The sequence below is a fragment of the Endocarpon pusillum genome (genome assembly GCF_000464535.1).
Source record: "Endocarpon pusillum Z07020 unplaced genomic scaffold scaffold2608, whole genome shotgun sequence".
Taxonomy (NCBI): Eukaryota; Fungi; Ascomycota; class Eurotiomycetes; order Verrucariales; family Verrucariaceae; genus Endocarpon; species Endocarpon pusillum.
The window spans coordinates 27,079-40,703 of NW_006916215.1; the positions used below are offsets into that span (position 1 = coordinate 27,079).

At 48.3% G+C, this 13,625-nt stretch overlaps 4 protein-coding genes across 4 annotated transcripts; 2 read left to right on the top strand and 2 right to left on the bottom strand.

Annotated features, from left to right (window-relative positions):
• Positions 1–64: 64 nt before the first annotated feature.
• EPUS_09037 (uncharacterized protein) lies at positions 65–4,601 on the top strand (the record flags this gene model as incomplete). Its single annotated transcript, XM_007803654.1, has 2 exons — positions 65–2,978; positions 3,118–4,601. 2 exons carry the CDS (start codon positions 65–67, stop codon positions 4,599–4,601), a joined length of 4,398 nt encoding a protein of 1,465 aa, XP_007801845.1.
• Positions 4,602–5,546: 945 nt separating this feature from the next.
• On the bottom strand, positions 5,547–5,912 carry EPUS_09038 (uncharacterized protein; the record flags this gene model as incomplete). Its single annotated transcript, XM_007803655.1, has 1 exon — positions 5,547–5,912. One exon carries the CDS (start codon positions 5,910–5,912, stop codon positions 5,547–5,549), a length of 366 nt encoding a protein of 121 aa, XP_007801846.1.
• A 1,568-nt stretch (positions 5,913–7,480) lies between these two features.
• Positions 7,481–9,875, top strand: EPUS_09039 (uncharacterized protein; the record flags this gene model as incomplete). The annotated part of the gene is made up of 3 exons (XM_007803656.1): positions 7,481–7,905; positions 8,528–9,342; positions 9,409–9,875. 3 exons carry the CDS (start codon positions 7,481–7,483, stop codon positions 9,873–9,875), a joined length of 1,707 nt encoding a protein of 568 aa, XP_007801847.1.
• A 1,046-nt stretch (positions 9,876–10,921) lies between these two features.
• EPUS_09040 (uncharacterized protein) lies at positions 10,922–12,747 on the bottom strand (the record flags this gene model as incomplete). The annotated part of the gene is made up of 2 exons (XM_007803657.1): positions 10,922–11,709; positions 11,925–12,747. The coding sequence occupies 2 exons, from the start codon at positions 12,745–12,747 to the stop codon at positions 10,922–10,924; spliced, it is 1,611 nt and encodes a 536-aa protein (XP_007801848.1).
• Between the last annotated feature and the right edge of the window lie 878 nt (positions 12,748–13,625).

The window sequence follows — 13,625 nt, forward strand, 5'->3', positions numbered from 1 at the left end:
CCAACCCCTCGCCAGTTCCTGAGCATTCATACTTTCTTTCCACCTGAACCATTGTTTGTTCAAAATGTGCTCATTACAGCAATCCTCATCAGGCCCTCGCATGGCAGCAAATGATACTCCGCCATCTGGGCGGCCTCGACTAGTGGAGATTGCTAGACAGTTTGGTGTTCCTGTTTCGCGCCCCGGACCTCTCTCACCCCAGAAACCCCGTGGAAGGCCTGTAAACCGGGTCGATGAGATCCGCGCAAAACAGTTCATCATACAAAGACAATCCACCGATTCAGCAGGGGAAGGATCCCGGCACATCAGCTTACCACCAATGCAGAACAATTTTCTCCCTAAGGATATCAATCGAGCACTGAGCGCGGCCGTCGCGGAGAATGCCGACCCAGCTTTGGTAGCAGCTCTATTGGCTCTGGGTGGTGACGTCAACATTGCCAGGAGAGCTAGCGGCAACATGTGGAAGAAGCTTTGCAACGTGGATCAAACAGACCAACGAAGCGACCTTCTCCAAGTCGCCATTCAAAATCGGAATTTAAGCCTCGTACAGTTACTTGCTGCTCAAGCGGACCAAGTTACACTCAACACGTCCCTGCCAATCGCACTACGTGTGGGCGCTGTCGATATTGCGAAGGTGCTCTTGGAATGCGGTGCAGATGCTGAACGCTTCCACGAGGAATTTCCGGCTGCAGTCCGCAATGGGCAAGAAGATCTGGTCGAACTGCTCTTGCTTGCGCCTAAACCGCTGTGCTCGCACTGCCGTGAGTCAGGACTGCTACTGGCCATCACTAGCGGATCTGTTCGCAACACATCGATGTTTATTCTCAGCAATGCCGCTGGTGACAAGGAGGAGCTTCTAGAGGCCAGCTTGCGTCTCGCTATTGACCGTGGCCGTTTGGACTTGTTTACTGCGATCGTCGTTTGTTCTGAGCGGCCTGCTTCGAAGGCGTTGGACGGGGCTCTTGCTTCTTCCAATAAAGTGCCTGCTAAACAGAGGTCTACATTCATCGAATTATGTATTCTCGGCGGTGCCCAAGGCGTACACTGCTCTGAGATGCTGTATGGCGCTGTCAAGCAGGGAGAGCATCGCCTTGTCAATACTCTCATTCAGCATGGCGCGTCGCTTGACCACCGCAAGGGCGCTGCTCTACAGCATGCGATCGAGGGACATCAAGCTGCTCTAGTCTGCAGCATGCTCCAGGGAAACGTGGTACCTGTGACCCTGACAACAGTATTGCGTGAACAGAAGGCCAGTTTCTTGGCCAACCTGGATTTCACTCTCAAAGTCATGAGTCGTTTCATAGCTGCAGGCACTACCAATGATGTTATGGCGGAGTTGTGCTGTGCAGTTGTTGAACACGTCCAGTGCACCGATCTCGAGTGTCAGCTAGAGCGTCTGAACCCTCAAGCTTACAGACTGGCTACCTTCCTGCTAGACAATGGCCATGCGGACGTCAATCACCAAGGGGGGCGGCTCATCCAGGTTATCGTTAATGGACCCTTTGTAGATCTTCTTCCTCATGTGCTGGAGCAAAAGCCGTCCAAGTCTTCCGTCAACGCCGCATTCTCTTCGGCTATCAGTATCCGCGATGACCACCCAAAGAAGCCAGAAACAATGCAGATGCTGTTAAAATCAGGCGCCCACGGTGATGTTGTGGATAAAGAACTCGTCCGTGTTTGTCAAGCTGGCCGAGACGCCATTTCAATGGTGCACGTGCTCCTCCATGGCGCATCGGTTGATTTTCAACACGGCCAAGCAATCCGTGCCGCCATTCAAAACCGTCAGCTTGAACTACTAAATTTGCTTCTCAGAGCCAAGCCGTCGATCATTACTATGGAACATGTTTGGACCGACGCCGTATATCTGAGTGATTCGACATATCGATTACACGTCTACAACAGCCTCCTCAAGGCCGAAACCAAAACAGCTCGCGGCAACGAAGCGTCTATTGGTTACCTGAGTGAAGTTCCACTTGTACACGCGATCCAGGCTGGAAATATTGGGGCTCTAGAACTTCTACTCGCTCATGGAAGCTTGCAAGGCCCTGTCATAGATAGTGCACTGATTAAGGCTGCGGAAGTATTCAGCATCGAGGCTCTGGAAGTTCTGGCAGGCTACGCCACTTCTTTCGATGCGTTTACTCGTGCATTTAATGCTGCTGTGCAGGTCCGGGAACATTGGTTATCCGCGAATGGCCTCGAAGTTGTACAGTTTCTTCTTGGCAAAGGTGTGACTGGGAATACTGTGGACGCGGCTCTCATTCAGGCGGCGAGCCGCTTCAACGAAGACGCGGTGAAATTGCTCCAGGAGGTGGTCGACGACCCTCAAACGTTCACTATGGCTTTCAACGCAGCTTTGAGTCAAGGAGATAAGTGGTTATCCGAGGAATTCATTGAACTTATTGATATCTACCTAGCCAAGGGTTCGGGCGGCGAATGCGTCGACATGGCGCTCTTAGATGCCCTTGAGTCGTACGAAACTGCCTCCGATTCCGAAACGATGGTCGACCTTCTGCTCTTCTACAAAGCCGACGTAAACTACGCGGACGGCCATGCTATTCAGCTTGCGGCTGAATATGGAGACGTTGAATTGTTGCAGAAGCTCTTCCAGTCCCAGCCGATGCCACAGAGCATGTCACTAGGCCTTGTCTCCGCTGCTCAGGTGTCGCATGAAGGTCCTCGCTTTATTGACGTACTGAACACCTTTATGCAAAATCCCAACGCGAAGCCGGACCTAAATTTTGTTGCGCCAGGAAAAGATCCGCTACTGTTCATTGTCCTGAACGCATATCCGGAATCTCCTGAAGTGGTCAAAAGCCTATGCGATTTCGGGGTGGACCTAAACTCCTGTGTTGTTTGTGGCGTCTATGATGATGAGAACTTGGAACCTGAAAATGTGAACGCATTAGCCTGGTCCTTGGTGCAGCCGGGCAATCTGATAGGTGATGAAGTGATTGGGGCACTCATTGATGCGGGAGGTAAGTCACTCCTGTACTGCATATCTTCGTCGGCCGCGATGTCGCCGTGGAGCCTCTTAAGTTTCGAATTTGCGCATGACTCTTCCATCCTCGGAGCAAATCTCGGCTACTCATATTCGGATGCTGACGATTCTGGCAGCGAATGTCACCGCCACACTGGCCGTGTCGAAGGCTACTCCTCTCCTCCTCGCCGCCAAGTACAACAGGCCAGATGCGATTTCCAGGTTCCTCAAGAAAGGCGTCAAACTTTCACAAAAAGATCGGTTTGATCGCTCAGCGCTATTTTACGCTTCTCGACATGAAGACGTAAAAGTGTTAAAGTGTCTCCTAAAAGCCAAACCTCCACCCAACGACGGGAGCCTTCACGAAGCGTCTCGAAGGTTGAATACCAACGCAGTCAAACTTCTTATCAAGGCCGGCCACGATCCGAACTTCCCTTCAACAAAACATGAAGGCCGTACCGCATTAGCCGAACTCTGCTTGAACTGCAACGGCGCGAGAGACCTTTTAGCTCTGGAGGAAACCTTGGAAGCCCTCCGCGACGGCAAGGCCGATCCAATGAAGAAATGGCTTGGCAAGACCCCGACCTTCCTTGCCCTTGACAACCCCGACCCTGTACCTGTTCTCGACAAGCTGGTGGAAAAAATAATGTGGAAATATATCAACGACGAAAATAACATTTACGAGGAAGGGGATTATTTTTATTCACCAACTATGTATATCATGAGGGGAGTTCTTAGGGGTCCCCACGACCAGGGGCATCAGCTTCTTAAGCTGCTAAACAACTATAGTGCTGTGCATCGGTATTACGCGAAGGAGCGTCTACACCAACCAGCTGATGCCCAGGGTCTACCGGCAAGTATCATCGAGTTTGAGCGCAAGCGCCAGATAAGAGAAGAACGCCTCAACCAACAAATAGAAGATCACCAACGCCGTCTCAAGCGCGTGGCCGAAGAAGCCGAACAGCAAGCTTTGATAGCGGAACAAGCCGCTATGCAGCGCTACCGGCATCGCCAAATCGACCACACGCAAGCTTTCGAACACCGCCAACAGACTCATGACCAGGTCTTCCAACATCACCAAGAGAACCACGCTCAATCGCTCCGCCTGAAACAGGAGCAGCTACGACAAAAGCAACTTGAAGTCCAGGAAAGCAGTCAGCTCAAGAGAGATCAACAATGGAAGGATGAGCAACAGAAGGCGTACATACAGCAGAACCAACGTGAGAACCAACTACAATTCAAGCGGATCGAACATCAACAGAAACTCGGTCGGCTAAGCCAGGAGCAACGAATGCAACTCCAACACAGCGCCAAGGTGGACCAGCGCAAACTCCAAACCCAATCCCAGCTGGACCAGCAGAAGAACGCCGCGAAGCTGCGGCAGATCAAGCTTGCCGCCTCGGATCGCTCGAATCAGCTGCAGTCCAGCAAGGCGAAGAACAAAATCCAGATCGCCTTCAAGAAAGACGCTGCTGTCGTGCAACAGTACGAGCACAAGATGCGTATGGAGGAGATGTATACCAAAAGGGGGAATATGCAGATGTCGATGCTGGAGTCGAAATTCAATACCGAGCAGAAGAAGATTGCGCAGGCGAACAGGAAGATGATCATGGGTAGCTGAACATGGTATTCTGTGGGTTCAAGTTTGAGAGACAGAGAGAGTTAAATACGGTACCGAGGGCCAAAGATACTAAGAAAAGACATTATTTATTCACCGTCTGAAGTGCTTAGTCAAGACAGTTAGGATATATGTTGCGCAAACTGAGGGATAGGCAAATGCGGCTGGGGTTTGTAAGAATAGGGAGTGGTTTTGGGCCTATGGGAATGAATTAATGGTATTTACAGATAACTTTGTTCAAACCGGTCCAGTGATCCCGCCTGAAAGCTTTTAATTTTGGGATAGTATCCTCTGAAAACACTGGGGGAGACCTTTGAGAAGATGCTTGTATCCTCTTTCAAATACATCTTCTCGAGGACACGAGAAGGATGATGACCGTAATTGGAGATAAAAGAAGCGGTGCCATCAATGTAGAACGGTGGAGATAATCTCTATTTCCTGCATTGCAAAATTGGGCCGCCTTGTTCAAATTCGCAAGGTGCATAGCTTGGTCGCAAGAGAGTTCCCGTCCATCCGATGGTGCTCATTTCGCTAGGCAGAGGCGCAACTTGATTTGGAGTTGGTGTTCTTTTCTCCTATTCGTGGACCAACTCACCATGTTCTTAGCCTTGTCAAGATGTCCCTTCTTCTTATGGTGCACCATTGATACAAGCATATGGATACTTGTGGTCAAAACCGAAACGGTAAAATCCTTCCCTAGTGGTGGAGAAAGGTTAGTTATTTGATCACAACTGCGGAAAAAACTTTTCCCTTCCCCTGGCCCCAGGGGCTGGTTGTCTGAAGGCAATTGCAAAGCTCACAGATTTTGATCAAATTGTCTCGCATTTGCTTTTACCCTTCCACTGCTCTGGTCGACAACGCCCTCTAAGCGCCTCAACATCTCTCTATGTTGCTCCATGGTGATCTTTTCCAAGCCCCCAAGTGCCTCTCGGTATTCCTTGAAATTTTTCAAAATTTATTAGTTCCTGTCCCATGGTCTTTGTAGAAGTCGTACTCTCTCCTCATCTCTTGCGTGAAATCTGTCGGCCACTGCTGGTAAGTTGCCGCATCAACAAATTGAGGACAAGCAGGTAGGTTCACACTGGCCCGCCGCCCTGCCCCAAAACAACGAAAGAAGTCGCCATATATATTCAACTCGGTGCGATGCCTTGGGTCCGCCACTTGGAGGCTGTCGTAGGTGAACACAGTGTCGCTTGAGCGCCGGATAGGCCTTTGACCATGGAATCGCTGCAGTGACTCTTCGGGTATGCGTTTGATGTCTTTGGTGGTGCTCCGAAACATCAGATCGCGACATGTCTCGTTCAGGATGGCCATGGTTGAAGCAAGGTCGGAGCGAGGGCTGATTTCTCTAACAAAACACCCCAATGCGGCCGATATAGTTCGAGATATAGCGAGCTCCTGGGCTTTGAATGGGGTTTCAAGAGTTCAATGTCAGGCAGATGGAGATGCAGGGGAGAGGCAGAGTTCTCTGAGGAGGTGAATATGACCTGAAGCCATGCTCGGGTACCATTGGCTTTCATAGAGCGACTCTGGGAGTCTGAATGTCTGGTGAGACATGGCGGGAACGTACACTGGTCATACATGAGCTTTCGGGCATATTCTAGCCTGATGTCTTTTCCCTTTGGCATTGAGTACATTGGGGGTGTTAGACCGCTTTGAACAACATGTAGATAGACAATGAAGGTTTCGGTCTTGTCCTGCCAGGTTTCACTTGGATATTTGAATGCTGTAGATGTCTAAGCATTTTTATCTCGTATCTCCTTGGTTCATAAGAAGCTCTGATCACTAGCTCTGAGTGAGCGGCAGTTGACAAGGAGAATGCATGGCAGCACTGCAATGCACGGACCCCAGTGTCTGCAATGATGTTTTGGCCGACACAAAGAATCTGTTTAAGGGCGCACTTTTGCTGACCAGACATGCAAGAGAATGGATTCTCAAGCGTGTCAGAAGCCTAGCGTTGCTTCTGGTGTATATCTTGTAGATCAAGCAAGGCTGGCAAGTTTCCACCCTCAGCTATGGAGGGGGATTCCAGATGAGGAAATGATGCAAAGTTGCCTCTAACTCAGAGCCCAGGGAATAAATATGCACCATCGTACATTGGGGATCACTGATATAGACAATGAAGGGCATGGTGTTCGACATGGTCATAGTTAGCTGGATGATCTTTCGTGGGTTGCGTACTAAGTAGTTTATACACAATCAGGGTACCAGTAGTCCATCAGATCCAAAAAAGCAAATCGTGACCTCCAGGCCCTGATTTGCTTTGATCATTTAAACAAAAACTGTCATTTGCTTTGTTTGACTGATTTCTAGGGATTTACTTGAATTCTCATGGAGACTGAGTGTCCGCCAAGACTATTATTATCCTATCGAAAAATATCCCTAACTAGTTAGAACATTTCAAAATAAGAGAATTTTCTGCCAAGACATCAGGCCGATTTGCTTCGATGAAAGCACCGATTTGATTTGATTTGTTTGACCACTTTGATTTGATGGACACACTGCATAGAAAACCCAACCAGTGAGCGCTCATACGGGTTGACAGTTCAATCCCAAAGCGTTTAGTGGTGCCCAGACAGATTGCATGTCTTATCCAATTAATCTACAGAAAGGAGAACGTGCATACTACTAGTAGAGAAAGCATGACAGTAGAACACGTTTTACTGAACTGCCCTAAGTGGTCTACAGAGAGGGAAGAGCTCATACACCCCCTCTGTACGACCGACATCAAGGAAATCCTGACCTCCAAGAAGGGGTCAAAGGCAGCCATCAGGATGATCCAGCGTACGAAGATCCTGGACCAGTTCAGAAGGGCCGTTGACTAAGACGTAGAACAACGTCTACAAGGGTCAAGCGGAAATCAGGAAGAGGAAGAGGACAGAATGGAGGAAGAGGACAGAATGGAGGAAGAGGACAGAATGGAGGAAGAGGACAGAATGGAGGAAGAGGACAGAATGGAGGAAGAGGACAGAATGGAGGAAGAGGACAGAATGGAGGAAGAGGACAGAATGGAGGAAGAGGACAGAATGGAGGAAGAGGACAGAATGGAGGAAGAGGACAGAATGGAGGAAGAGGACAGAATGGAGGAAGAGGACAGAATGGAGGAAGAGGACAGAATGGAGGAAGAGGACAGAATGGAGGAAGAGGACAGAATGGAGGAAGAGGACAGAATGGAGGAAGAGGACAGAATGGAGGAAGAGGACAGAATGGAGGAAGAGGACAGAATGGAGGAAGAGGACAGAATGGAGGAAGAGGACAGAACAGAGGAGGAAGGAGGGGGAAGGAGAGAAATGAAGAAGGGAGGACTGTACGAGTAGCGAGAAAAGGTTGACGAGCAGACCTACATAGGCTTTTTAGTCTGGATTAGGTTAATAGAATTTACTACTACTACATACTACTAGTAGTTGATGAGGCATTCAAAGCTCGCTTTTTGCGAGTACGAAACCAAATCAAAAAGCTGACTAGCAAGAACAAACAGACTAAGCGCATACGCTACCTTGCGCTCATGACCCAGGAGATGACCCGGAGTCCAAACCCCTCGACCTGCTGCACTCTTCGCAGTGAACTGTCACTCTTCGGCAATCTCGACCATGAACTCTTCGTAGATTCGGACAAAGGGATAACTAGCCTACCAAAACCGTTGGTCAATTCTGTTAACTGCAAACGGCAGACAAAGTGTAGCCGAATGCAAAAGACCAGGTACAATACTATAATGCTCAAGGGCTGTCCTCTTTCAACCTTTCTAATATGTCTGAGTCTATCTCTTGCTCTTCTTGTACCTATTGCCATCTCCACCATTGAGGAATCAGAAGACCATGAATATGATGCTCACCTACTTATAATCAGTTTCAGCCCAAGCAGAAGTCCTTGGGGGCTATGGTACAAACCCTTGCCTACCCTTCTAACCACTCATCCGCTTAACTAACCAGCTGCCAGGCTATATCTACTACCCTTGAAACCTTACCGGCGGAGATCCGTATTCAAATCCTGCTGGCACTAACAGATTTGGCATCTTTACGTTCGTTGATCCGCGCCTCCCCTTCGTATCATGCAAGTTATCGAAAAGCAGGACGGCAAAAAGTTTTAACTGAAATTGCCTTACAACAGCTGGATCGTCGACTCTGGCCAGATGCTCTTGCTGCCGTTCGTGCTGCGAGATTTTACGAGACTCCTTCCCGAGAATATCATCGCCATCACCTCGAGGCACAGCGGGCGACTACCTTTATCGATGAATACAGCAAGGTTCGTGGTGATGACCCTAACTCGAATGCAGAGTGGTTATCTTGTCGCACTCTTACGGAGGCAGTCGATTTGCTGAATTTAGTTGAGGCAGTCAAGTATGTCGCGGCCGACTACAGTCGGTCCGTTGCCTCCAAAATGACCCTGGCACAACTGGTTTTGAATATATCGCACATGGAACAATTTCGAATTCACCGAGCCATGTACCGCTTCCAGATTTACTGCCATTTTTTTGGTCGCAACCCAGTTCTGACCCTTCCGGACACCTCCGACCCCAACGAGGATCGGCATCCAATTAAGCGATTTCTTCCTTCCTTCGCGCCATGGGAAATTTTGGAGATGGCCTGCATCTGGCATTACCTCAGCAGTCGATGGGCTTCCATGATTCATGAAGTCTCAGATGTAAAAACTAAGACTGAATCTAGATCGCACAAGGAAACTGATTTTGGGGACTCACTTTCAAACCTGGACATTGCCATACATTACAGCGATCCTTCTTCTTATGGTAACTCCACTATACTCTTGTCAAGTGAGAGGCTGGCTTGTGTTCAAGTTGACTAACGTTAATCAGGTTCCTCCCCAGATACAAACGATGAAAACTACAAAAAGCATCTCGCTAAACAAAGACGTGAGTATCTTGCCCATAAAGGACCCCGCCACTTAGCCAAGGCTCTTGCAACTGGGACTTTTGAAAGGCGCCACCATGCTGTTTACGAAGACTATCCCGAGAGCCTATTACTGCCATTTGCAAAACTTGATGAATATCCGAATGAGCAGGAGGGTCTTATACCTCCAGCTGACAAGTACCAGCAACAAGACATCCTGGCGCAGTTATCTACAATGCCAGAGTCTGAGCAGCCCAGTCGTGGTTGGGAATGGCTCTGTGATAAATACGACATTGGCTCACTTGGAATAGGTCCGACCGTATGGCGTGAATGGTGGAACATACGTGAACGCAGTGGTGGACACGAGCTGAGGTGGGGGTTTCCTTTTTGGGATAGGGAGAAGCTGGAATCGTGGGGCTTGATCCCATCATAAACCATCAGGGAAAAACAAGAATAAAAGTGGAGTTTGGTACATGCCGGAAACACACACTGAACATGAAAAGCCTGGTTTCACCTAATCATTTTTGGCACCACACAGAGTCAAGGTGGGGTTATTCAATCTATGCTAGGCTAGTAATTTATACATTTCATGTTCTTTGGTCTCAAGCGAATTGAATCGTGCATTTGCGGTCTTCTGCAATCATTAGGATCCGGGTGGTTACTTATTATGGTAATGCACTACAGGCGGCTTCATTCACAGGGTTTGAGAAAGTGGTACAGATCTTACTGGAAAAGGGGGCAGACGTAAAGAGCCAAGGTGGACGATATGGTAGTGGTCCACTACAGGCGGCTTCACACGGAGGACATGAGAAAGTGGTACAGATGCTATTACACAAGGGCGCAGAAGTGATTTTCCAAGATGGAGATTATGGTATTGCATTGCGAGCGGCATCATCAGGAGGCTATGAGAAGATAGTACTAGATAGCGGCGCAGACGTGAGAAGCCAAAAGTAGATACTATGGTAAGAATGCGCCGTTGGCGGCAAAAGGAAGAGGTTACAAGAGGATAGTACAGATGTTGCTGGATAGGGGCGCAGAGTTCCCTAAATAAGGATATCAAAGAGACAGCACTACTAGTCGCTAATTGGAGATGTCTAGTGTTTGCCGGCGATGTTCTTGTAGGTGCTACATAGCGTGTAGATCCTGCAGCCCATCCGTCTCGCATTGTTAGAGATCCTGCTGGCACTATGGCTGTGACTTTCGAGTGTTCCGAAAGACAGCATGGCGATTGAGGATGTGCGGCGAGCGACGGAGGAGAGGAAATTGGGTATTCGCGAGACTGCCTTGAAGGGCTCCCCATGATACACATCTCAAGCATTAGGCTATTGTCTAGATCCTTGAGAGGTGCCCGTAGTGCATTGACGTATGGCACCCTGCAGGTAGGATGTATCATCCTCGAATATCAAGCCAAGGCCTGGCCTTTACGCCCAGTTTAGAGCGATCATTCACAGCCACTAGTAGCGGTAGACCATCTTCAATTCACAACACGGCCTGAGCAGCTATGTCACTTGTGCATCCATCTGTATCGTAAGGGGAGGTGACCACCGCGCCGTTCTCGACGAGTACCAGCTCATCAATTCTCTCCTTGGAATATTCGACCCGCTTCCAAGTCTTTATGGCCCCGATGCTCGTATCGATTTCCCAAACCCGCATTCGCCGGTGATATCGCTTCTCGCCGTACGAACCATACCCTCCGAATCCACTGCCACCTCCGTAGCACAGCCAGGGACCGAGCTGAGGGGGTTTGTTGCCATCTTGCTTCAACTCTTTATGCGTCTGTTGTGGCCGCAGACCGCAAAAGTCATTCACGTGATCGTGCCCGCAGCCTACTGCTGCTATACCTTCTTCGGCCAAAGCATTGTAAAAGTGCAAATTGAAGCTTGGACCCTTGGTCGGTTCTCTCCGGTGGCCGCCCCTTACTATAAGATCGCTGTCTCCGTACTCGGGAAGAGGGATATGCATGAAAGCCAGAGACAGATGGAAGCGGTTGTGGTGGTTGTCATCCTTCTCACGCGCCTTTCGCAGGGCTTGGGAAGTGCATGTGAACCAATCGATTTGGCTTTGCGTAATCCAGCCGTAGTCTGGATTTTGTATCTTACTCGGTATTTGCTCGTGGGAGTCCACGAAATATAAAGTTGATAATGGAACCTGTGACGACGCATGAGCGAAGACCTGAAGGTAGTAGTTGCCTACGCCGTCGACCTGCTCTGGACCTGACTGGCAGAAGCTAAAAGGTAGATCCTGAAGTATTGACATCTGTGCCGTGCCTGCATGCTATTTAGTCAGCAAGAGTCGTAAGTTGTCGTATCAAAACTAGCGCGGCTTAAGGAATAAACAGCTATTCTTCCCAAAAGCCAGCTTGTCAGAAGTGCATGACTGTTTTGCGGAGCAAAGCATTCTACATTGCTCGCGAAATTGTGACAGCGCTGTGTGTGTTGTCGATCGCTAGCTCTGTGTGTTGGTTATAAAACAATTTACTCACGTGATAATGTGTAAGCACCCTCGCTGTCATGATTGCCAAAGACGGCTGCATATGGGATTGAACGCTCGATCAAAGGAGCAACCACCTTGAACAGGGCAGATTGGCTGTCAAGAATGTCGTGGTGCAGTTGATCTCCAGTGAGAATCACAAGGTCTGGCTTCTCAACATCCAAGATTCCTCCAAGAAAGTCGATGGTGAGTGGGTCAGCCTCACTTTCAGGCAGGGGTTGCCCATGGGCATCAATAGCATCTTTGCACACCCCGACACCAGTCACCATGTGAGTGTCGGAGATCTGGACAATCTTGAATTTGCCGTCCTCCCTGGCCCTTAAAGCCGTCAGAGGGCTATCTGGTCTCAGCTTGGCCCTGCCGTGTCGTACGCTTAAACTTGCTACTGGCACCTCCGAAGGAGCGTTCAGCTGGAGCGGCGGTCGTATGAGAGCCCATTGCGGTCGTGGGTCAACAGCATCCACACCAAAAAGAACGTCCACACCCGTCACAGTCTGGTGACATTCGCCAGTGTATTTACTTCTTAACACCCAGATGCCTCCAGGTCGACTCTTCCATGAGTTATCTGAGCCGATGCTGGGATGCAGCTTGCCAACCCGGATATCCGTAACCACAAAGTTGTCAGTAGTAAGCTCTTTCTCTTTTGCCTGCGCTATATGCAGCCACGCGCTCTGTTGAGCTGTGTGCAGGAAGAGTTCCTTCTCTATGCGGTGCCATCTCTGTTGGTCTAACGCGCAGGTGGAAGGATTATCGGTCGGAGACCAGAAGCTTATGGTCAGATCCGTGACCACTGACCGAGCATCCTCACAGCCCATCAGTGTATCCAGTCAAATCAAATTAGTCACATCAAATCAAATCACGTTTGTCATAGCAAATTAATCAAAATTGGGTCTTGGCAGAAAAGTTGGCATATTTTGGCATATTTTTGTTGAAAAAATAAAATGTCTTGGCGGACTCCTTTGCGAGATGGAAATTCTTGACAGGTTATCCGGGAGCCTCTCGGGACCGCCCCCTTGGCAACGCACCCACAGCCACAACGCCCCCTTACGTAAGCTGAATTTACACTCCTTCAGATGAAGCCCCTGTGGAGCTCCGTAGAGCCCGGGGAAGCTCACTGGCGCCGGGGAAGCTCATAGTTGAAGAATATTTTCTTCAGGGGCTCTGTGGGTGCTGACAAAGATAGGAATGCTTTATAGACGGTATTTATATCCTCTTTTGCCTCCTTTAAGCCCTTTCTTAGTGACTTTATTAACTCTTCTCTTACTTTCTTTTTACTTGTAACTTATTAGTTGTCTTAAAGTAGTAATCTATCTATTTCTTTATATTTAATATAATTACCTTAAACGCCCTCTTTACTATTAATCTTAAGCAAACCTAGACGTATCTAAATCTCCCTCTTTATTTATATAATAAATAGTTAAAAAAGGCCTAATTATTTTCTTTAAGCTAGATTAAAAAGCTTATTAGTAGCAAGAAATTTAATTCTTATAAGTAGTATCTTTAGTATCTAAATACTTATAGTTTTATCAAAGAATATCTCTTTATAATAGATTATTATAGATCTAAAGAAACTCTTAACTAGTAGTTTCTTTATAAATTTTATAGCTTTAAGATTATTAATAAAAGAAAGCTTAATAAATATATAATAAAGAACTTAAAAGAGGCATTTTTATTAATAAGATAAAAGGACACA